The following is a 24,674-nucleotide window of genomic DNA, read 5'->3' as shown; positions in this document are numbered from 1 at the left end:
CAGGATCTGTGACTAGGTGGAAAATTTAAAGAATGTTTTAAAGAAGCATTCTCATCTCAAAAAAAGTGCAGAGCTATGGCTGTCCTCTGGCAAAGAAAAGGCCAAAGAAAGGCTGTGTAAAGGATGCTGCTTGCTTTCTGTACACAGTAAATCCTCCTACATGACCTCTACAGCTGTCCTTTCTATATGCAAATCTTCTTTGAAGTGCCTGATGCTAGCGTAAGTAATTTTATCGCTCTTTTCAGTCATACCGTGCTCCTGACAGCTAATGTGGAAAACACTGATAGAGCAGGGGAGAATAGTGTGCACTGCTCTCTGAATAGTCACAGGTTGCTTTCTTAAAGCTCCTTTGGTTTTACTTTATGCCAGGTGGAAGTTTTTGCCTGTTATGGACTGTGTTACAAGTGGCTCTCTGCAATGAATTCCCTTGGCGCTTCGGTCACATGGGTTAATTTAGTGCATACTGCAAAACATGGGGGTAGAATAACAACTCCATTGTATCTGTCAAATGAAAAAGAAGCATGTGACTTTTCCAGTTGTTCAGAGGTGTTTGGCATAGATTAAATTGTGGTCCCTTAGAAATGTTTCTTTTGTATTTCATGAAAGATTGTCTGCCATTTTTCTCTTGATTGAGGCTTTGCGGAGAGCTTAGCCAGCTCATTGTCTGCCTTTCAAAAGCCTTTCCACTCTGTTATAATGATGGCAAATACTGTTTTTCAAAGATGCATAAAATCAGAAAAGTCTTTAAGGCAAGACAAAGTTGAATGAGTGAAAAGTGAAAGAAAAAGCTTTGGGTATCTACAGAAGATGTGTAGCCTTCCCCTGCAATGGGATAGCCATGGGGAAGCCATTTGTGAGTGGGAAAAGTGTATTTGTACTAAAGACAGCAAGGTATGACGGTGTTTAAGTTGGAAAGAAGTGGGCTACATGAACAACATGACTGACCAGGCTTATATGCTGATCCCAGTTTGGGGCTTTCAACTGGTGACCAAAAGCAGATGGAGACGTTTGTGCATTGTGCAGCCAATGGTTGACCAAGCTCTCAGGTGCCAGAGATGTTCTTGTGGGCCAGCCCCAACTTGGCACTTTTCTCCTTGTTCCCAGCTCCTGCAAATTTGTTTTGGGGGAATTAGCTTGCTCTGTGTGGGGTTGCCAAGCCAGCAAGAAAATGGAGGCAGAAACCACGAGCAGGATCCAAACTCTGCCCAAGGTGGGGAGCAGTACTTGGTGGTGCAGACTAAAATTAGGGAATGGGTTGAAAGACGAACATGTCTTAGTTAAGTGATGGATGGATTGTGATATGTAGAAAGGCTACTGAGTATGAAGAGAGTAACTCTGGGGGATGGTGTTGAAACGTTCTCAGTCTTACTGAGTGCAACAGCCATTTTTTTCTGATGACTAATTGGCCGGTTACTCAGTGCTGTGACAGCCTGAGACACAGACTAAAATTGTGGGTTATTAGTCTACTTGGCTGTAATATTTGTACGCTTTTTTACTCCTTTCCCATAGAATTTAAGTTTAATTGGACTGGCACTGCATAATGTTCTGCTCCCACTTGCTTCCTAATGGTGCATGTGGGCTATGATTCTTTTGTTGTTAAACAAGTGTGTTGACTGTGTATGGGTTATTGATTATATACTGTGGCAAAGTGTGTTCCCATCTCAGTAACTGGAGCTTTGTCTAAGCCACTGCATCTTAGGCTAAATATACCCAAATTGTTACACAGTGATAAAGTGGAAGTAGTTTCAGAAGGTTCTTTTGCAGAACTTTTGCTTCACTAAAGCATTCAACTGAGAAAGTTCATCCAGAAGGGCACTGCCTGTTGGGGCCTGCCGGTAGAGTTCTGTCTTTTTGAGGGTAGGCAGGTTGCAGTTAGTATGATGTGGATGCGACCATAGGCTTTTCTTTGTGAGTTGCCTGAGCAAGGGAGGTTAGGGAAGCAAGTAGGTATAACTGCAGGTTGCCTTTGATTGGATACATTCAGACAACCAGAACTGTGCTGAGAATGTTACGGGATCTGTTGTGACTATCAAGGAAATAGCATTGCACAAGGAGAATCAGGCATCCTTCATCTGCTGCCGGAGAATTGTGAGTGTACATTATAAAATGCTTTGGGATGTTGCCACCAGGTACATAGTCGCTGAATATCTGAACGGTTGCTTTATATGGGTAGTTGAGGGGGGCAGGATTTGGTTGTGGTTTTTTATTTGCTTTTGGTTTTTTGCATTGAGTTTTTGTTACATGTACTGTTTTTACTTCACGTTGAAAAACAAACCCAGAACTGTAGACAAAAGCTTTTTAAATTCAGCTAAAGTCCTCTCTGTCCTGCCTTGTTTCATGGTCATTTACACTAACTTTTGTAAGATCAAATTCAATACCACAATCTGCAGGCAAATAATTTACAAGAGTCAGCACCTCATGGATTCAACCAGTCTCTGAGTCATTGAGGTGGTGAGTTGAAAGGCAGGTGATTTAAATGTTTGCACCCTGCTAAACTCTTCACAGATAATCTTTCTGCACAATGCAGTAGGAAATGTTGTAATTAAATCAACACAGCAATGATGGGTACCTCTGAACTCAATCTGCATGTGTAGGTTTGTGCATGTGTGGTTTCTTTGGGGTTCTATAAACTAAAGCATTGCATGCTCTAGAGAAATAATAGTGTTGCCTGCTGAGTTGTGCCAGGTGTGTTGCCTGCTGAGACTGGGAAAGAAGGCTCAGATGACCGTGGTGCACGCTGCGTGGAGGGGGAAAACCTACTCTAAAATCATCTGTGATTCTCCTGTGCCCCTCAGTTATCTCTTCACATCAGAGGCACCTCTTTGAGAGCATCTCCTACCCTGCAGTTCTTCCATACTACTGGGTTTGTTTGCTCTGTGGGTGAGAAGGGAGCATACTCCGCATAGCAGGTGGCAGCAGCAGGGATGGAGGGCCATTGCATTGCCCAGAGCTTCACCTCTGCTGGGCTTCTTACCTTGTTCCAGGTTGGACAGAATGCGACAGGTGGGATACTCTACCCACCCTGTCCTCCCCGGCCAGCTCTCCCACTACGCAGGGGCAGCATGCCACAGGCTTGCAAGGCAAACAGCCAATGAGCCAGCCGTGAAACATGGCTTGAAAGCACAGCATGTGGGATTGAGTGCAGGACAGGGACTTCTTGGGCTGAGCAGGAGACGTTTGCACCTCCCCTCCTGCCAGAGAGGAAAATGAAAGCGAATGGGACCACAGATACCTTCAGCACTGTCCTGACGAGCCTCTCTGATCTGTTAAAAAGATAATTTTTCCCAATTATACTCTGTGTCCTGAGTCTGATCTGTCCCCTCCTTTTCACTTTTCAAATAAAAAGCTTGTTTTTCTTTAATATTTTTATTTTAAAAATACTTCAATACTTGATTTTTTCCATTGTACAGGAAGGGAAGCAGTGTCTGGACAGGTGAGGTCAGTCGTTTGTAGCCTGGCCTTGAATCCATATAGCTGCGTGGGACCACTCGGTGTGTCCTCTGGGTCTCTGCTGCCTACTGGAAGGCTTCAGCACTGCAGGCAGAAGATCAATTCAGTGGTACACTCACTGCTAGGCACTGAGGGGACTGCTCAAGTTTTCCATCCCTAGCAGTGAAGATTTTTTTTCTGCAAGCTATGATCTTTGTTTTTCAATTTCTTTTGTACCTGGACAGCCTTGTTCTCTTCCAGGTTTTCTCCCTGTGTGTTTAAGAAAGAGAAATACAGCATCACTGACACAACCCAGGTGAAGGCCAGAGGCTAGGAAAATAATCTGAGTCTTTCTGACTTCATAACCAATCTGGAGTGATAGAGGCACAACAGCCGCGAAGCTCTGTAATGCCGTCCTATTTTCAAAAGAACAAGGCTTAAGGAAGGGTGATTTGGGATATCGAATCAAAGTGATGTGATTAGTGCAGACGGGGAGTTCTGTGGGTTGGGAGGAAGCAATACAGGTGATTGCTGTGATCTAAGATATAAAGTGAAAGAAAGCACAGGGGAACTTCAGGAGACTTTTTTACCCCCAGGTGGTTTTCATGTTCCCTATGATCTTAGTCCATTAAAACAAAGATATGTGGTCAGTGGCATCTGTGCCTTTACACGGGGCATTTCCGAGGAGTTGGTGCATTGCGACATCAAGGCTGGATCCAGGAGCATGAGCAGAGGCTACTGAGCCCTGGAGTGGAGGAGGCCTTGGGATGAGAGTGAGGGGGCCGTTTGCTTCTGTGGCTGATCACAGTCTGTTTTCAAGGTGTTTCAAGCAAGGTAGAAGTGGACATTGTAGATGTGGAAGTCCAAAGGATGGTCGTGGTATTGGGGACTGAATTACAACAAGGGAAATGTTTTCTTGGCTTTCAGTGTAGATGTGATCTTAATTTTCATTTGAAGCTCGGCTGATTGTCAGTCATAATGGGAGGTGAAGAGGCTAAAACATTCTCCTCCAGTTCTGCAAAAAGTAATCTGATTGGGGAAATAACTCTGAATCTTGACTAAGGTTGACTAGAATTAAGTTGCTGAGGCCCCTTGTTCTGCCCCCAGAAGGACGTGGTCTGCTGACTCAAACTTGCCTCCCCTAAATGGAGATCCCTTCTGAATGTCAGGTAGAGAAAGGCATAAAATATTGATAGATTTCATCTTACTGTGCAAATGAACTTCAGGTTGAGCTGGTGCATCACATAAGCTGCTCATCTCAATGGTTATTTCCTCCTGATAGGTTGACTTGTGGTGGCTGGTGGCATTAACAACTAACCGAAGTGCAGAGCAGAAAATAAACTGCCCAGGCCTGGAAGGAAATAACTATATAAAAATCAGCTTTTTGTATGATTTAAAAAAAAAAACCAAACCCACACAACGGAAAAGTGATTGCTGAAACAAAAGGGATATTTAAGCTGAAGGTCACAGAAACTGTGGCAAAAGTGAGATCTAAGACTTCCTGCATAACAGTGAAGCAAATGTTGCTGGAAGCACTTTAGAAACCTTGTACGCAGTGGGACCATCCAGCTTTGGCCGTGCTCCTGGAAATGGAGTGTGGCTTACAAGGGCCGTCTTTCCTCATGGTGGTGCTTATAGAGCTGAATCTGCATCTCTCAAAACATAAATGATTTTAATGTAGCCTGTTTGCCCTCTGTTTTGTAATAGCAGTGGTGATAGTGTGGCCTGTGGTCTTTGGCCAGGGTCTTCATTACAGTGAAAGGTTGGCTACCCTGCCTGCCAGCTTTTCGGCACAGTATGTTTCCGCTCCAGGCTCAGCAGAGGAGAATTGTGGGTCCATAATCCCACTGATGATTCCCACTGCTACTTTTGGCATGTCCTTCTACCCATGTCTGCCTCAGTTTCCCAGTAACTAAAGCAGGAACAAAGTTTATTGATATATTTAAATTTTTTTAATATTTTTTTTTCAGAAGGGCTCCCAAGGGTTAGTTTGTCAGTGTTTATAGAAGCTTTTAAAAGCACCGTTACTGCTGTGTGCTCCCATCAGTAATAAATAGCAGTTTGGGGCTTTGACCTGTCATGAGCTTTTAAGCAATAATATTGGTTGAAAATCCTGAGTGACTATACTGTTTTAAAAGTCTTGGTGGAATAATGATGTTAGCCAACAATTTTAAGACCTGGAAGAAAGCTTCCGTCAGGAGCATTGTGTGTTGATATTGAGATAGTTCTTCCTTTCAGATATGTGATACACTGAAATATTTTAAATTGGCTTTACCTGCTTCATTTTTCTCATGCAGCAGAAGACAGATGGTATCTGCAAAATAAAGCGTCTTTATTCCCTCCCTTACTTTGCATCCCATCCCTTTATCTCAGAAGCTCATATATGTGATGCTGTTTCACTGATATATAGAAACCAGGTGCAGAAACCAGTTTCCAAGGAAAGGAGGGGTTTCAGTCTTAGCACTGCTGATGTGGGTTGTGCTTCTGTCATGTAACAACTGTAGTGGGCTATGTAGTGTTCATGAAGGAAGCACTTGAAACTGTCCTCGATTAAAAAAAAATCTGGGTTTTGTTGTTGATGTTGGCTTTTTTTTTTTCCCTTCTGGGAACATACTTCACTTTGAAAGGCCGGATCCAAATGTTACAGCTTCCCAGAACTTCATGGGAGTTCCAAGTGTGGTCTGTGCCTGGCTCCTCCTTGGTGGAGCAGGTAATCACAAGACAAAATCCTGGGTCTGGAATTAGGAAATCCCTTTCCAAGTTAAAAGCAGTTACAGAAGACTGGCTAATTTTTCAGTGCATGGTTGGTTAGCAAGAATTGAGGAGATAAAGTACACAAAGTGACCAGTTTGCCATCCTGCCACCTGCTATATGAAGGCCCTTTACTGCAGCTTACAGCATTGTGTAGTTGACACCACCATAGTATCCATGGAACGGTGTCTTGAGGTTTTGGGGAAGGGAGCACATCGATTCAGGCTGCTTTGTAGCAGTGGTGACTCAGGTGTTCTGGCTTTGCAGGCTTGCGGAAGGTCATGGTCCGTGCCCATCGGCAGGCTTGGTGCTGGCAGGACGAATGGTATGGGCTCACCATTGAGGATATCCGGCAGCTGGAGAAGGAGGCACAGTTGATGCTGGCTCAGAAGATGGCCCAGTTTTGCAGTGAAAATGATACTGAGCAGCATGGAGTCAAAGACACTCCTGGTGAGAAGGATGTTGAAGCCAATACAGTTCCAGCTGTTGACACAGAGGATGCCACTGGTAACAGCGATACAGCCTCTGGAAGATCGCTTACTAAGCAGTGGTCCACCTCTTCCAAGTCCTCGCGATCTTCAAAGAGAGGAGGTAAGATGCTGCTGCTGACTGGCTCCTCTGAACTGCTCAGAGGTTGGGCTTTCAGGAGGTATGACCATGTCTCCTCGTGGCTGGCATCTCTGGGGACAATGCATATTTCTCCTGCGAGTCCCTTTAACTCAGAGGCCTTCTCTGCTGGTGTTGCAGGCTCAGTCTTCTCAGGTGACCTGTTATGGGTTTGGGAATGGTTCTAGTCATCCCATAACAATGACTCAGTGGCACATGGCAGAATTCTTATTAATCTCAAAAGCAGAGAAACTATGAAAAACAGTAGAAGAGCAGGCATCAGCTGGCTAGCAGTGTTGGGTCTCAGAAAATGACACACAGTGGCACAGAGAGCATTAGTCTCTGTTACCCAAGAGCCACTGGTGGCTTTTATAAGGCCTGGACCTTCAGTGGTGTTCCCTTCCTGGATGTTTGCTTCTCTGCTGTGTCACAGAACAGGCCTGGCTGTGGGTCGCTGTTACCTGCCTCTTGTTTTCCAGGAGGCAGCTGCAGTGGGCACCCCGTGCTCCATGGCCGGGATTATACACTGCTGCATGCCATTCATTTCAAAAGCAGGTGTTTGGCTCCATGGGCACTGCAGTGTAGCTCGTGCAGTGAAGTACCCCCGTTAGCTACTGATCAGGTTAAGGTAGGTACCCTCAGAAAAGTGGGTGGGTGCTGCTGCATTCCACTGGTGATGATGTACAGTAGCTGTTCAGAGACAAAACCTCACAGCCTGGGATTAGGCGGGACCATGTGTCTTGTTTATATTCCCCTCTAAATACCATTCAGGAAGCTTTCATGATTTTCCTGTTAAAGCCCCCCCTATGGATACCCTGTAAGGACTCATCTTTGAGTCCTGAATTATGTCATTCCTCTCTTACTAGGCAATCACATTTTTTTACTGTACTAAACTCTTCCCTTCCTCAGACTGTTCTGTACAAAGGGGTGAATCCCCAGTGAGTTACAGACAGAAGGCTTGAACCCTCAGCAGTTCCCTCTCCTTTTAGTCAAGCGCAGCTGACAGCAGGGTAATGGCTCTCATAGAAGAGGGCAAAAAAAATCTTGATTTTTCTGAAAACCCCAAGGGGCAGCATTTCTTCCAGTGATGGTGGAAGGGGACATCTAGGTGAGTGAAGCTTCTTCATCTCCTGTATGCACTAAATATTGTGAGTTGAGTCTCCATTTTTATTTACCATTTCATCACGGGGCGAATGAGAGATGAGCAGTAGTTTTACCTTGCGATGACTCACTGGAGTGAGCCCCAGGGAACAACCTACCAGATGCTTCATAAATCACTGTATAAAGATAAAAATGCTGGCTACTTTGCTTGCACCAGGATTTTATACTGATGTGCCCATCTCTCATTATGCTTTTTGTTATGAACCCCCTCTTCCACTCCTGACATGTTCATTGGAAGCTGTAGTTTTCAGACCTCTTAGGATTTCACTTGAAGGTTGTCGCTGGTAGCAAAGCATGAATTTCTTTTAAACTGCAGAATGCCTCAGCTTTTACAAGAAAAAGTAATAAAAGAAATGAATTGTGATGTGCTGGGAAGTACGTCATGCAGATATTTTAATCCTTCTTCATGCTGGCAGCATATTAACATATGGAAGCAAGGAGAGCTCTCTCGACTTACCGCTACCTCCAGCTGAAAAAAGCAACGCCTTTTCTCCAGAAGATCTTGGTCCTTTCTATACCATCCGAGTGAGACCTCTGGTGATAGCAGGACCCTTGTCGCCATCCCATATGTTATTATATGCTCTATTTTTAGCAACTATTATGTGAGTGTCTTGACGTCACTCCAGCATGAATTAGCTCTGCTCTGCCAACCTCCTTGCTTGCTGCTCCCTAAGGGGTGGGCGGTGGGGTAGTTGGGGGATGCTGAGCCGATGCTGAGCTGCAATTAGATGACTCTGCACAGGGTCTCCGTCCTCTTTCCACGTGACAACTGGGTAGCAAAATTAGAAGAATTTGACTTACAGATTTAACACTGCTACTACAACAGCATGAAACAGCTTGTGCAGCTGTCACAGTAACCAGAACCTTTCAGCATCTTTGTATATGCTAAATGAGAATTTGTCAGTCTCCTCAGGTTTTTGCAGTGTTACATTAGGTAGCTGCTGCAAGCCCTTTGTGTGTGCTGTGTGACATGCAAGAACTATTTGAAAGAGGGGAGAAACCCCCTTTCTTGTCGTTCTCTGGGCAGTGCTCCCTTCAGCAGACGGCTGTTCTGTAACAAGTTCAGCCAAGATTTCAGGCTGGATCATTGCTAAATTATATCGGGGGGGGGTGGGGGGGTGGGGTTGAAGAAAAAAGCTGTAATATGTTTATATTTAGCACAGGTAACTCTGGAGGGGAAAATGAAAGGGAGCAGGTAGGTGTGAGAACAGGAGGGCAAACAGGAACGAAAAGGACCGTTGGGTTTTCTCCTTGCTCCGTGAGGACAGCCACTCTGACAGCTCCCTATGAAGTAGTTGGATAGCATGTTGTTTAAATCATTCAAGTTTAAAGTTTAAATAGATCTCTAATCCAATTTGTGTGGAAGCAATTTCCTTCCAGAAAACAGATTATTTCTATCCAGGCTGCTCTGCTTAGCTACCCACCCGAAAGTTAGCGAAGCAGAGGCATGGTTTGTGTGCTGATTAGAGGCACGAAGAAAGCTTCCAATCAGCCTGCTTCCTTCCTAATTGCAAACTTTAAAACCCAGCTGATTTTGCACGTCCTACTAAACAATTATAAATAGCTGCCATTCAAAATAGCATAAGAGTGATACAAACGGCTTGCTTTAATGTAGCATCTTGCTGGCAGGTTCTAACAACAGCAAACAAACAGGATCTGTAAAGCGGTACACTGACATCACACCAGCATCATCGGGGTTTTGTGTTTTTAATATTGCAGCAGTGAATTTTCATAGAGAACACGACTCTTTCTCCAGCAAAGATCATGTTGGGAACTCTCTGTCTTGTCGATGTAGTGTATCGCATAAGGCTTTTTTGTTTTTTCCAGCAAGTCCCTCACACCATAGTATCTCCGAGTGGAGGATGCAGAGCATTGCCAGGGATTCAGATGACAGCTCAGATGATGAATTCTTTGATGCACATGGTATGTGGAGCCTAAATCACCATCATTTGTTTCCTGGAATGGTGGGGTAAGAGAACGGAAGGCATGAGGGTGGGGGGGGGAGCGGGAAGGAAGCGAGACTTTTTTGCTTTGTTTGAAGTCTTTTCCTTTCTAACCAAGATGTGTGCAGCGTCAGTGCAGCTTCTTCAAGCATCCCCAGCATCGCTCAGCAGACTCTTTCATTTAATGCAGCAACATTTTGGATTCAGTCTCATCTGTTTGAAGGGAGCTTGAACAGTCTTAGCCTTTGGAGCTGTATTTTATTTAGTGAAATGAGTGTGGGTAAAATTCAGTAATACTAACTAGACTGTGGGTGTGTCCTAATGATTCTGATTCCGTGTGACTGATTATTTTTCTAATTTGTTTTTTAATCAGTAGGAGGTATGATTAATTGTCCTGTCTGGGATGAGGAGACCCAAATGTGCCTTTGTTAACTCCTTATTCTCTGTTCCAGGAAACATAAAAGTGAATGAAACAAGGTAGTTCAGGTGCCAAAGTTAATCAGTGTTGATTCCAGAAATCTCCGAGTAATTTTGGCTATCCGTATTAGGAGAAAGCTGTGTTATTTTTTCCTCTGTGCGTGCGTGTGTGAAGAAGCTTTGTTCCACTGCACTCATTTTATATATTGTACTTAACGCATATTTAAGCCTGAAGGGCTCCATCTCCACTGACAACAGATGGACTCTTCTCTCAGCTTGTAATGCTAATCTAAGTTAGATGCACAACGTGTGCTGATGAAATTGGTGACCTTTCTGTGAAATGCAGTTGTTAGGAGATGACGCCCCAGTTTTCAGCAAGATTTCACTGATGTTCAGCTAACGTTCAGTCTCAGAAAATAGTATTGTGTTCCAGAAGAGTTCTTGCATCAAGTATTTAGGCATGTGTCTCAAAGTCTGGGGTAGAAAGTGGCATGCTATTGTAGATAGTGACTTGCACAATAGCAGCTTAAATGGCCAGGATACTTGCAAGTCAGGGGATGACTGTGTCTCTTGCCTGGAAGAGGAAAGGGCAAACTTAGTTTAAGTGTCTATTTATTAACTTACGTAGCATCTACAAAAACTATGTATGGGATTTATTATATACATATAAGAAAAGAAGAGTGAGTCATTGAAATGGCATAATTGCTATACACCCTCTTTTTTTGCCTTTTCAATTACTCCGTAATAAAATCAAGATAGAGACGGCTCTGCCTGGGATCCAGTCCCCCAGGGAATCCCTGACAAGCTCCTAACAGGCCAGGGAAGGAGAATTAACAAAAAATGAGCCTTGTGCCACCACTGGTATAAGCACCTCTGTTGCAATACTTCTAGGAGCTTGCTAACAGAAAAAGCAGCTCCTCTTCTGCTAGCACGCAGCAAGTCTCTGTTTACGTACAGATTGTCCTCTGCAATCCGCACAGTTGGGTTTGAAAAGTCTGCCTAGTCTGATGGGATTTTGGCTTACAAGTTGAAGCCTTGATGTGTGTGCTGTTCAACACAGCCCTCTCTTCGGGAGGGACCTCTTGTTGCCCCTTGGCCCACAGATGACATGTCCCAGCTCCGGGTCTCTGAGCAGGGATGAAGCACTGCTTGCAGCCCATCCTGCCAGGGAGGCTTGCGGGATTGGTACCATGGGAACTGGCACAGATCAGGATGTGAGTCAACACCGCGCAGAGTTCCTCAGAAGTGCTTCCCATATAAACGCACACATTTCTCGCAGTGCAGTGGGTGTAACCTGAGCCCAAGAAGATCTCTTGTTGCCGGCTTCCCACTCATCCTCCTCACTCACTGGCATACTCTGGTAAAGATAGTGACAAATACAGTAATATCTAATATCTATCCTGTAATGAATGCTAATAATGGGAGTAATATCCCATTCAATGATCACTTGAGCAGCAATAAGGGCTGTAATTAAACCTCTCAAGGAAATAAGTTTAATATTTAGATTAAGTTGCTGGAGGAGCTTTGAGTGCAATCTTCCTCTTAATTCTCTACCAGCATGTGTTGCATGCTTGTGCTTTCCACTTGCTCTGAACAGGTAGCTCCACACTCCTTTGTGCAGGGGAGTGGGGATTTACTCAGATTTTTTCCATAGCTGAAAAAGGAAATGGCATCCTGATGCAAAGTTTCCAGGTCACTCTCTTTTTATGGTCAAAGTGTAAATAGAAACTCCTAAAAATAATTGGTCTTTGCTTGGCTCTGCACTTAGTCCCCTTTGTATTTTTTTTTAAAGTCTTGCTCAGAGTTGCAGAAAAGATTAATACATTTCGTAATCCTTTTGTTCCTTATCCTAGGATTCTTCCAACTAATTATTTCCTTAGTAACTGTACAGTAACAAGAAAGGGGGAAATCCTAGTCTGGGACTCTGAAGATTACAGCCTTTAGATCTTAAAGATATCTGTAAATACTGCTGTTGTTATTATGTTTATTAAATTTACAAGCCCCAAATTTTCAGGAAAGAAATACTAAGCGCAGAACAATAAATAAATTAGAAAGCACTTAACTGCTGTAACAGTAAAAGATATATCCTCAATGCAAAAGAAAAGAAAAGAGAAAGGGGGGGTGGGGGAAGGAACCAGCAACCAGTACCAAAGGCACCTTTGTAAGACTTGCATCGCCGTTGTTTTGTTTCCTCTGGGATAAAGTGGGAGCTCCGGGGCTCTGTTTCCTTCCCAAGCACTTGCCAGGATTAAGTACGAAGCGTGGAGGCTGCATTGTGCCCTGCCCAGCTTGCACTGAGTCCATGCTCTTACCTGACAAAGGAGCCATCAGGCTGCTGCTGTCTCAGAGGACCTCTAGTCTGACATGAACACTTTTGTGAGCCCTTTCTCAGCTCCAGGCTGGCTGCCCTGTGTTCAAGCTTGGGCTGAGAGCAAGCTCAGCCTCTTGTCCTTGCATGTTAGGTAACCTAGCCCAGGCCAGCAGGCATGGGGGTGGGCGTGTGGGGTGTACGGTGTGGGCACTGGGATGAATTCTTCCAGTGCTACAGCTGCTGTTCAGTAGTGCCTCCGCAGGGCTCAGCTGCTTGCTTCCACGTGGATGTACCAGCAACGGCCTGTGGACAGGCAAGGCTGGACTCCTGCCTGTGTCAGGCTTTCACTGTGGTAAGTTAGGGCTCTGCAGCCCAGCGCCATGTGGTGAGGGCACAAAGCACAAGCCTGCCTTCCAGTGTCACCCCCCTAACAGCCCTCCCTCTTTTCTCCCCTAACCTGGCATAACTCCTTTGATGTCTGCTGCAGAGCAAGGCTATTAATCTTTCTTAAGTTTGGATACTACTGTGGGGTGTTCCATAGGGTGTCTCCTTTACGTCTGTTGCTTTTAATTACACTTCTAAGAGCATCGTATTTTTGGGACTCTTATTTTTTATCAGCTGTAGTTGAACTGAGCCAGGGGATTCTGAAGATCCTGAGGTAGGAGGTAAATGGCAGGCACATGCACTCAGTGTCATCAAACAAGTCTCATCTCCTAAGGAAGTCAGGCTAAAGATAGCCTAGGGAGTTCGTTTCCTTTATTACTCATGCCTTTTTAGGTATTTGGTCCTATTAACAATAGTGATCCTTGTCACTGCTTCCCCCAGAGACATCCTGCAGCTTTCAGATTGGTCTGGGAAGATCCCAGCGGCAAATGTTGCTTTGTTCTCTCCTGTACTGGAGCATTCTGGTTGCTTTAGCATCATCAGAATGTATGGCAAGAAAAACATCAAACTCAGAACCTGAAATGGTAGCATTAAAAATCTGTGTTATTTTATCCACGCTTTAGGATTTTTGTTTGTTAAAAACATGCAACTAAAACATTTTTGTTTACTTTTCAAAAGACGCTTTGGTTATGTAGAATATAACAAAAGCTGGTGAAGTATCATGCTTTATTATGACTTAAGCCACCCAAATGTTTATAAGATTACATAGAGTTATGGGGCCTTATTTCTATTTAAAATTCTGTTCTGTGCTCTTGTCTGTATACATATTTGTGTGTGTGTGACTCTCAAAAAATCTGTTTTTTAAAGAGGACTTGTCTGACAATGAGGAAATGTTCCCGAAAGAAATAACCAAATGGAGTTCCAATGATCTGATGGATAAAATTGAAACCCCCGAATGCGATGATGTACAGGGTAATTTTTTTTTAAAAACTGCATGTGATATTGTACAGTATTTCCAGGCAATTGTTACAGCCACAATCTGAAAAAGGTAAAACTTATTATCCTCATTTCACAAAAGGAGAAGCTGAGACACAGCATAAAAATGACTGCCCAGTGATGCCAAAAAAGAATTGCCCAGTGGGAGCTGGGATAGCTCTGATTCTCTTTTATTTTCTGCATTGGGTAGGCTCCTTTGTGTGACAGCCAGGATTCTCTCATATAATGATGAAATATTCCTGCTCTGTCTTGAATGACTTGAATTTCTCCTGACTCTCCTTTCCTTTTGCTCCATCCTTTAGTCTTATCTGTATCTGCCTCGGTTTTATTTCCTGCTCATCGTTATGAAATTTTGAAAGGAAGCTAGCTCCTCAGCTAGATCGATTCATGTAGCAGCACGGTGGAAGATGACACTTAGGCTTTCTGGTACAAAGTTGGTCTGTGTAGGCACAGACATAGGAGCGCATCAGATCTCTGCTCCCCCAGCGTAGTTCAAGCAATTCCTTTTATTTTTCCACAAACCGATCAGTTCTGAGAATTGTGCAGGGATTTCCCATTGTTGCCATCCTTAATAAAGCAGTGGTGCTGGATTGCTGTAATGAGAGAAGAGCTCACTAATGTCCTCAGCTCCTACCAAGGTTATGAGAAATTGCTGGAAAATAAGTGACCCAGCATTGCCTGGGCTTCTCAGGTGGAAGGAGGTAGGAGGGAGGGAGAGGGCAATTTGATGAAATAATTAAGGAGATGTGAGGCAGAAGAGGCTGAGATGCATTAGCACAAACAGTGTCTTTATGGAAAAGTGTCTTTGCCAAATAGCATCTTGCAGCCCTGACATTTTAAACCTCTGTGCTTCCAGGTGACTTGTATCACGAGACATCAGCAGAGTACCGTGTTGGCTCCAGCGTGGAGAGGCTCAGCATCATTGAAGTAAGTGCTTCGGTTTCTTGTAACAAGATCCTTTGTTGCTGGAATGTGTCCATGTGGGGTAAATGGTGTAAATGGCTCCCTTTGCTGCAGGTGGTATATTGTCCTTGTGTGTTGTTCAGAGCCACGCTGGCATGCTGTGTGCTTCATGGCTAGGTTTAAGGGATTATTTCACCTGTCTTTTGAACATTATATAGAAAATACTCTGTAGTTTGCAGGCAGCATCGAGTATCCAGCTGGAAAAAAGTACTAAACTTTGGGATAACTGCAGCCTGAGGCACTGCTGTGTAGAGCTATCCTGCTAATGCCGAATGAGCTACCGTGGATGTGGGAGCAGGAGAGGTTACCGCAGCACCAAGGTGCAGGCTGTGGTGGTCCAAGTGACATAGCTTGGCTGTAGCCCTCTCTTTGGAGTTGCTCAGGGTCTTGTTTGGCAGCCATTTATAGCATAGCCTGTATCAGCACTCTAGATAAAATAAATAAATAATAACACACCCACCCTGGCTTTCTAGACTTGCATATACAGGCTTTTGCAATTCAGCGTCCTAGTGAGACAGTGCATCTTGCAGTGGCTATACTCATCCCACTCTTAAAGCATCTGCCTGTCTGCTGCAGGGATGATGATGATGCTTGCAGAGTGCCTAAGTTATGTCGTGGTCTATCAAAGACCGTGAGCGTGGTTTTGGTATTACTCTGTGTGCCAGGCTGAAGGTCATGGTGGTTCGGCTTTTTCATAATAGACTGAGAGCCTCAAGGGCCATGGGAAGAGTGTGTGGCTGGGGATGGGAATGGCTCTAGCTGCCTTAAAATAAGCAAGTCACAGCCCTGAGACTTCTCTTAGAGCTCAAGATGGTGAGGGGGACTTGTCTTCAGACGGCTGTACAAACTCAACCCCCTCCCATTCCTGACTTCATTTTAGAAAAAGAACAGACTTCAAAGTGAGATGAAAAAGGCAGTTATTTGTAGTTGCTCAAACAGCAACAGTATGAAATTTCTAGCCACCATTGTAGTGGTTTTCAGGTTAAGAGCCTCCATCACCAGAAGGTAGTTCACGAATCAGGTATCTTAAGAGACTCCAGATCTTAGAAGAAAGTTCCCAATAGCCACCTCCACCCCTAAACTAATCAGCAGTTGCTTGCATGTTCCCCACTTCCTTCAAGAGCAGATGTTAATGAACTGAAAGGGAAAGGTGCCTCCAGATGACTGCTGATAAAATTCTGGATGACCTGAGCTTGGTGACTTCTTGTTCTCCAAATGAGCACTTAAAACACTTGTCTGAAAGTAAAAGTGGTGCTGAGATGCTGAGAGCGCTCCTCCCATGCCTCCAGCCAGGCGAAAGTTCACTTTGCAGGCGCTGTAAACTGGCATCAGAGAAGGTTTAAAGAGCAGGCATTAATACAGTGTAATGGTACTAAATAATTAAAGGCCCATTCTTATGCAGGAGGTCTGGAAAATCTTTATTACAGACTTGGATGTGAATTTTAATACTTCTGGTGGGCTGTGTATTAAGACATGCTTTAGCATTATTTGGTAAAAATGTAAGCTAGTTGTTAGGTTGCTAATGTGTGCCTGGGCATGCTTTCCTTGCACCAGCAGGTTTGGCAGGGTGTCAGTCACTGCTCAAAGGACAAGAGGTGACTAAAGATCCTAAAATGAGAAGAATTTGCCAAATGGAAAATACTGCTGCCCTCCACCCCTTCCACACCCCCTCCCAATGGCTGTTTTTCTACCTTGACAGGGAGTTGCCCAGGATGTTCTCTGATTTTTGTCTCTACTAGCACAAAGCATAAGGCACGGGAGGAAAGTTCAATACCTGATTTCACATCTCTCAAAGGTGTTGAGGTGGGGGATCTGAGCCCCTATGGGAGCTGTAAACACTGAAAGCCTTGGTAACGAATAAATACTAAAAATAGTTACTGCTCCATTGTGTTACAATATGTGACCAGTACAAATGGATGCTCTTGTACCTGCTCCGGGGGCATTAGGATTGGGCTTACAGCTGTTCTGGCAGGGCACTTAATGATATCCCACTCTGGAGTTCAGATAAAATTCCCTCCTTCTCCCATACTACAGCCTGTCTGTTTAGGCAAGGGACTGGTTCAGCATAATAAGCAAAAGACCTGGACAGCCAAAATAAAAACCTTTATTGTGTTCATGCAGCAGTCTCCCAGCCAGATGTTGGCCAGCCCTTGGGTCATGGGGTCTTGAAGTTTTTTCTTCTCAGTTCCTCTTTTGCAACCACATAAGCAAATCTGAAGTCTTATTTATAACTTCTGTTGTAGGCAAACAGATGCAATGACTGATCTTTTCCTACAACTTCTTTCCCCCAGTAACTTGCCACTTGCTGACCTGTTTGATCTTGTTTGTTAATTTTGCTGAATGTGTTTTACTGTCAACTGCTGCCATTTTTATTTCCTTATTTTTCCACCCTCGCTCACACAAGTACTGTCTTTACTGCTGCCGTGTTTTTACCTGGTTACAGTTTTATGCATTTTTCTTTTTTCACTTTCAGCATTCCTTCTGCTTAGGACAGTCAGTTACGCTGAGGCTGTGCGCGTGCATTTGTGCATGTGCATGCTTAAGATAAGAGACCTGGAAGGAGTAGTCAGGTTCTCAGTTGTTTTATCCAGGTGTATCTAATGCCCATTTCCATAAATTAAGCACATTCCTTCTTGAAGAAGGTTTATTTTCTTACCCACAAAACTGCAGATGTTATTCTAAAACCTCGTATCTCCTGCGTTTAGAAACCTGGTTTTCAGTCATCACCTATCAGGATCAGTTTAGACTCTTGTGCTTGTGTCGGTACAGTCCTTTGACTTAAACACGTCCCTTCCCTCCCTAGCTTTCTTTACTCATCCCCACTGTGTTTGAGAGCAGGCATTTCAGTCTTGGGTAGCTTTGTGAAGCAAATCAAGCTGAACTCTTTCAGTCTCTGTTCAGAAAGTCTCTGTGCTTCTTGTCCTTCTGTGGTCGTTCTCACATTGCAGTGATCTTTGTACAATTATCTTTGGGATGGCCCAAACCGAACTCAGCCTTCTATCTGGGGGCTTGCCAAGGCCTTGTATCATGGCTAATATTGTTTCTGCTGGAAATACCTTGCTTCACAGGTGGTTGTTTACCTCATCCCTGATTGGATTTGATGTGGATGGTGCATTTATTGTACGCAGCGTGTGTGAGATTGGGGAAGAAAAGGTGATAAAATTTGCATAGAATGCACTTGGACCAAATAAAACTTCTTTGCAAAATAAGCCTTTCTGCTGCTCTCTTTCATTCCCACCTAGGATGAATCAGTGCAGCCATTAATGCAGCCAAGTAAAATCCATGTCCTCCTCTTGGTACTCCATGGAGGGAACATCCTGGACTCAGGAAGTGGTGACCAGAGCTCTAAGCAAGGGGATGTCAACACCATCACAACAGTGTTTGACACAGTGATGAGGGTACATTACCCAGCTGCTCTTGGACACATTGCCATCAGGCTAGTCCCTTGCCCAGCCATCTGCTCTGAAGCATTTTCGCTGGTGTCCAGGTAAGTTGATGCTACTTTGTCATAGAGGGACATGTATAAAATCTCACTCTTGATTTTTTTTTTTTTAAATTTGCTTTCCTGAAATGTTTTGCATGTAGTATTGAAAGCTCTGACCATGTTTTGAGAATGCACTTATTAATATACTAGTGAGGCATTCAATCTCGATTTCATACTTAGCTGCAGTGAATACAGTAATCATGCAGCAAGAGTTCTGAGATTGATTTATTCTAATTAATCCAATAAATACTAAGGCTTTAATTCCTTGTCTGAGGGTTGTTCTGCCAATGTAAGTATGTTGTCCTTGAAGATTTACGTTTGATGGGAGGGAAAGATTTATTAAGCTCTCACCCATTCACATTGGAATAAATGGCCTTTCTCTCTTGAGGCTTTTTTTTAATGAACTGCAATACTGACTGTACTGTCTGTAAATGGTTTTCCCCACTCTCTATGTTAGGCTGAATGTTTCCAATGTCTCTTGCCCTATCTAGCCTTAGCCCATATAGTTATGATGAAGGCTGCCTGTCCAACAGCCAGGATCACATTCCCCTTGCTGCTCTCCCTCTGCTAGCAACATCATCCCCACAATACCAAGAAGCAGTAGCCACAGTCATCATCAGAGCCAACCAGGTCTACAGCGAGTTCATCAGATCCCAGGAGGGCATGTCATTCAACGGCCAGGTGAGCCAGCGGCTGTTTATAGCCACAATGAAAGGAAGAGCAAGTGAAGCAATTTCCTTCTGAAGCTGTCTTTTCCATTAATCTCTCAGGAGGGATGGAAACATGAGTGTTGAGCCGCAATAAGAAAGTGTTGTGCTTCCATTTCTTTCTTTCTTTCTGAGAGAGAGATTATTGCTTATGCTCTGTCTTGAACCTTTGGGATTCAAAGCAAAGTCTGAGCTTGTGTTCAGAAATGAAGCTATAAAGCTGTGAAGCTAATCCATTTTCAGTATGACACACCTTTCCAAATCAGGAATGCTACCTTTGTTACTAAACATGATCTCCACTCTCATTGCAAGCCAAGGCTGTTTAAGCATTCCCATCTTTAAAGCACCTTCAGCAGCTCTTGCTGGAGTTGTCACAGAACTGGGTTTCTTTTCTGAGACTGTGCAGCTGCTATGCCCCATAAAAGACCAGGACTGAGCCTCACACCTCTGTCAGCAAAGTGACTCTCTAGCCCTGTGAGGTTTGAGCTGTTGGACTAGCTGTCACGTTGCACTGCTGATGTGTGATTTATTCACCTGAGATTCTTCCCAGCCAGTGCTGTGCTGGGGACCCAGAGAACACTCTCGTACCAAAGGTTCTCAGTGCTTTATTGTGTCTGTGTGCTCAGTACCCTTGGAGGCAGGACAATATTACCTCCTCAGTGTACAAACACGGGGCAGAAGCACAGGGAAGCTTGCCTGAAGTAACACGGACAGCTGGCAAGGAGGGAATCAGGCTTGGTTTTCTGAGGCTGGAGTTAGTGCCATGATGAGTGCTCTATGTTGCTTTCGCTTTACGCCAGTCAGCTGGTGGGGACAGCCAGAACACATTAGCTATGTTAGCTAATGAGACTCTGCAGGGTACAAGTGGATGTTCATTGACAGAATAGTTTTACTGATGAAAGCACTGGGCATCCTGTTACTGCAGCTTTCTTAGGTATAACACAGCACTCCGTTTAACTGTCATCTCTGAACTCTGAAGTCAAGGGGCTTTTTTTTCCCCCACCTCCCCTACTTCTGTTGCCTTTTTCAGGTCTGCTTGGTAGGGGACTGTGTTGGAGGAATCCTGGGATTTGATGCCTTATGCTACAGCAATCAGACTGTGTCCGAGAGCCAGAACAGCAGTCGGCGAGGAAGCGTTGTGAGTGTCCAGGTAATGCTGGCTCCCAGTGTCTCCTGGGAATAGGTCTGCTGGCCACAGCACTTCCATGGCCCCTGTTTTTAATAAGGATCTTTTCACAAAACAAGAAAGACTCTATTCCTTATCAATGTCAAACATGAGTCTTAAGGTGCATGTGTGTCTCAGTTTGGGTGCGTTTGCTCTGAACAGGGATGCTTTACCCTCTGGTGTGAAGCATCACCCACACCTGCTTCGCATACGCCCTTAGGAAGTGGTTTGATCTCAGATACTGTATTGCTCTCAACTGGATCTTGGGGTAGATGGGGAAAGGAGGATGAAAAGAGGAGGTTATAATGTGGGTGTATTCCCGATTCAGCTGTCAGGAGTGCTAAATTGATATATTTCAAATCCCAGGATACCGACCTCCTGTCTCCTGGAATAACGGTGAACAGCTATTGTTCCAGTGGCTCTAATCTGGAAGCCAGCAGACACCTCAGCAGGAGCAACATTGATATTCCCCGTAGCAACGGAGAAGATCCAAAGAAGCAGCTGCCACGAAAAAGGAGTGATTCATCAACCTATGAACTGGACACGATAAAGCAGCATCAAGCCTTTCTTTCAAGGTAAGATTTTGAAGGAACAGAACCAGCAATGAGATTGGTGCATCTGTGAAACCCGAATGTTGCTTTGTCATCCTGTGATAAGCAAGGTGGAGGAAAGTGTTTAATTTACATTAGAGGAGTATAGATTTCAGTGTGCTGTATATGCAAGAAAAATTAACAGCACTGTTGCTCAGTGGCAGTGAGAGAATCCAGCTGCTCTACTGCATCTGTATTACAATGGCAAGAAATTCATCCTGTTGCTTGACAGCTGAGGCAGCTGGGTAACTGCATTTTTGCTGTGCTGCAGTGGCAGGATGGAGATCATAAAGTGAAGGTAGAAGTAGTGTGAGGGAAGAGAGTGAAGCAGAACTGGGAATCCCGTGGTGTTATAATTTCAAAGCATCTCTGAAAGCTGATTTTTGAGTGGGCTGGCCTGTTTTTGGGGAAGGTTGGGGATGAGCTGAGTAACCTTTAATTTTGGCCTAGTTCAAGTGTGAGATTGAATTGCAGTGCCCTTTCCTGTTGCAGGAGCAGCTTTATGCTGTCATGGTGGCTGGTTGGCTAGTTCATGGTACAACCCTCAACTGCACATGAGGATTGTTCTGTCTGTGTGACTGTTTGGCAAAGCGACCTGAGTCCCCTGTATTCCCAGGGATGGGGGACGGTATTCTGTCCTCTGCCAGGGATGCTCCATTGCATCAAGGTTGTGTTTCAAATTTGTCGAATTTCACTGTTGAAGCCCCCAATATCACATTCCTAAGCTTCTTCAAATGGACTTTCAGAAACTTATCTGTTAACAAAACCAATGAGGCAGTCTTTCTGTGGCTGCTGATTGTTCAGGGATTACTTCTGAACAAGCCTAGAGGCTTCTTCTGACTGAATCATCATCTTCAGCCTTTGAACTGGACAGCCCAGACCTTTTCCTCCTGGAGGCCCAGAGGAACTGCAACATCCTCTTAATCCCTCTTCCCCCACATCCCAGGTACTGGGGAGCAATGTCCCACCCAGCAAATACCATTATCTGCATTGCAGCTGTGCCCAAGGCTGTTTCTTTTGCCCTGTGCCAAGCTGAAGGCCTGTCCTGCACTTCTGCCCCTCCTTCACTTCTTGCAATAGTTGCTCTAGCACAGGCACTTTTGTTGTCCTGCTATGTCGGGGAGCCTTTTGTAAAAGGTTCATAGGAGAAAGTGTGAAAGTGAATGTCGCTGCTGCACAGAGGTACTATATTCAGAAAGACAGCTGCATTTACAAAAACCACAATAAGCTTCTCGGCTATTTCCAGCAGGTTAATAAAAGGCAATCAGTCTCTTGTTCTTACCTTATCAAAACAGCCTCCTATATTAAAGGAGAAAATATGAGTTGTGCAAAAATGTGCTTTTTCTCCTCCTTGTTCTTGACCTCAGGCGCACAGACTCAGCTAAGGAAATCGAGCTGGCATCTTGCTGCAGTTTCACATCTAGTTTAGAATAAGCACTGGGCCTGGCATGGATAAGAGATTGCAGTTGGTTGTTTCAGATAGCTTTTTCCTAGTCCTTCCTGCTCCAGTGCGCCTGCTCCCAACATGAAGCACCTGGGGGGAGCCTGGCGAGGACTGTCAGTGTTCAGTGCACTGATGGATTGGTGCACCTTTACCTCTTTTAGGGTTTTGTGTCTTTTGTAAATCTGCCTTTAGACCTTGGGTCAAAAATGGCTTTCTTGCCATGGCTCAAGAGCAAGACTCCCTCAGGGGAAGGGGCAGGTTGAAGCTGCTGAATGAGCTCTCTCCACAACTCTCCCCCTCTGCTCCCTGTCTCAGCAGAGGCTTGGGTGCAGTGATTCACCTCTTCCCCTCCTGCGTGACAGCAGGGTGTCACACCAGGACCCAGCCCTGGACCTCGTGCTTACAGCCGTCATTACTGAGCAGCATGGTCATCAGCAGAATGTCCCTTTGGCCTCTCTAACTCTCTCACTAAGTAATGATTTTCCCATACAAAAACCAAGCCCTGATGTGACGTGGCTTTGTGCAGGAGATTGGCAGAACAGTGCCAAGTTTCCCTAATGGGCTCAGCAGACGGGCATCCTGGCTTACGGGGGCCTTTCTGTCCGTGCCGATTGCGGATTTCAACTTGTGCCAAAGACACTCATTTTTATTCATGTATCAGACCTACCCGCTAATGCCCAGCAAGCCAGAGCAGCATCTGGAGATTACAGTCACACATTTATTTTTAAATTCAGTCCTTCTGCACAACTACATTATTTCTGGCTGTGCTGTACTTGTATTATTATAAATGAGTTGATTTGCTTCTGAAATCCATAAGCTCTTGTTTAATTAATGCACACAGTACATCTGCTGCTTTTTAAAGGGAGAACAGGGCACTGTAGGTTGCTTGGAGCATGACGGATTCAGAGTTCCCCTTGGCTCTCATTTCTTTTGATTGCTAAAAAGACTATCAAGTTCCCAGTAAAAGGAGAGAAGCTGTCCAAATTGCTTAGCAGCGTGAGGGCTCTCGTTCTCTTCCATTCCTCACGAAGAGATGCTGTGGGAAGGTGGGGGGAATACACCAAAAACTCCTTGCATCCATCCTGCCATAACACTTCTGCCATCAGGATAGTCTTACCTTTTGTGCCTTCATTTGAATCACATTTGTCTTTGGCAAAACTGAACATGTTTGAAGTAACTTGGTATTCCTTACACACAGCAAACTTAATGCATTGCAGTCTTGTCAGCTAAAATAATTGTAGCTCTGCTGAAGGTGGCTTGTTTTAAAATGTGTTTCAGCATTGCACGTCTTGGCAGCATGATCTCAGGGAAGCTCATTCACATCACAGAAGTGGGAACATGCTCATTTTAGCTGTCATTGCTGTAACCTCCTGTTCCTCTAGCTTTTGACATCACTGTTTTGACTTTCCCTGATATCTGTCTGGCATAAGTAAGCTTGTTATTTCCCTGTGGTTGGTAACCAGGAGAATAGTACTGTGCGTGTGTATGCGTGCACCTCTAGAGAATACATGACAGTGCAGCATGAGAAGGTTTCTTAGCATCCTTTGGGAGTGGTGGTTAGCAGAGGTGCTGTCTCTGGCACGATGTGTTATTTGTCAAACCAGGAAAACAAAGTCCGAGCGAAACCCATTTTTCTTCCCAAATTTGTGAGTATTTGCAGCTGCTCATTTATTGAATGGCTATCCCAGAGGAGGAGTGTGCGTGAGCAACTGCTCCAGTGTTGCAGATGGTGGGGAGTGAGCGGCCCTATTTCCATGAGCGCAGCAGTGCTGGGACGTCGCTGCCCAGCCAGGCAGCCAGCACGCTGCATTCAGAAGTGGCCTTGATGAGCAAGTGCTATTGCATACGGAGACACGGCAAATGCTGGTGACCACCTGGGATTTTGACTTGGGGCCACAGAGCTGGCAAGAGACTGTTGCATTTGCATCATCCCTGACTCCAGGCCAGTAAACCTTTTATCCAACCCAGCTGCTGTGGTATCCATTTATCCTACGTATTTTATAGAATCTTTTCAGATGCTTTTTAAAGTGTTTGCCCACACCCTGTTAAGCCACTGCTGGTACTCTGTCTTCAACTTTCTGCTTCTAATTATGATGACAATAACCCAGCAAGGCTGATGCCTGAATCTGTAGAGCCTGGAGAGGAGAAGAAATTGCAGCTTATTGCTTTTGGGTGGTAACAGAATAATCTCAGAAACCGCTTTGTGAACCAGGTTATTAGTGTTACCCATCTGTCATTTTGCTGTCTAATCCCAGATCTAGCCTGCAAAGAAGCACTGCTTCCTAACGTGGGGGTGGACTCCCAGGATTTTCATCTAAGAGTT

General features: G+C 44.6%; 1 protein-coding gene across 5 annotated transcripts in view; it reads left to right on the top strand.

The window, feature by feature from the left end:
- The window catches only part of PITPNM2 (phosphatidylinositol transfer protein membrane associated 2), a 143,443-nt gene that overhangs the window by 93,585 nt on the left and 25,184 nt on the right, over positions 1-24,674 (top strand). For all 5 annotated transcript variants that reach the window (XM_064466234.1, XM_064466232.1, XM_064466230.1 and 2 more), the window contains exons 7-14: positions 6,448-6,771; positions 9,775-9,870; positions 13,870-13,974; positions 14,855-14,925; positions 18,204-18,448; positions 18,937-19,126; positions 20,183-20,302; positions 20,684-20,892. In XM_064466234.1, coding sequence (XP_064322304.1) covers positions 6,448-6,771; positions 9,775-9,870; positions 13,870-13,974; positions 14,855-14,925; positions 18,204-18,448; positions 18,937-19,126; positions 20,183-20,302; positions 20,684-20,892 — 1,360 coding nt within the window. The remainder of the gene's footprint in view (positions 1-6,447; positions 6,772-9,774; positions 9,871-13,869; positions 13,975-14,854; positions 14,926-18,203; positions 18,449-18,936; positions 19,127-20,182; positions 20,303-20,683; positions 20,893-24,674) is intronic.

Source organism: Phalacrocorax carbo, chromosome 15 (genome assembly GCF_963921805.1).
Source record: "Phalacrocorax carbo chromosome 15, bPhaCar2.1, whole genome shotgun sequence".
Taxonomy (NCBI): domain Eukaryota; kingdom Metazoa; phylum Chordata; class Aves; order Suliformes; family Phalacrocoracidae; genus Phalacrocorax; species Phalacrocorax carbo.
The sequence above is the reverse complement of the archived record's forward strand: the minus strand, read 5'-3'. Positions and strand labels throughout refer to the sequence as shown.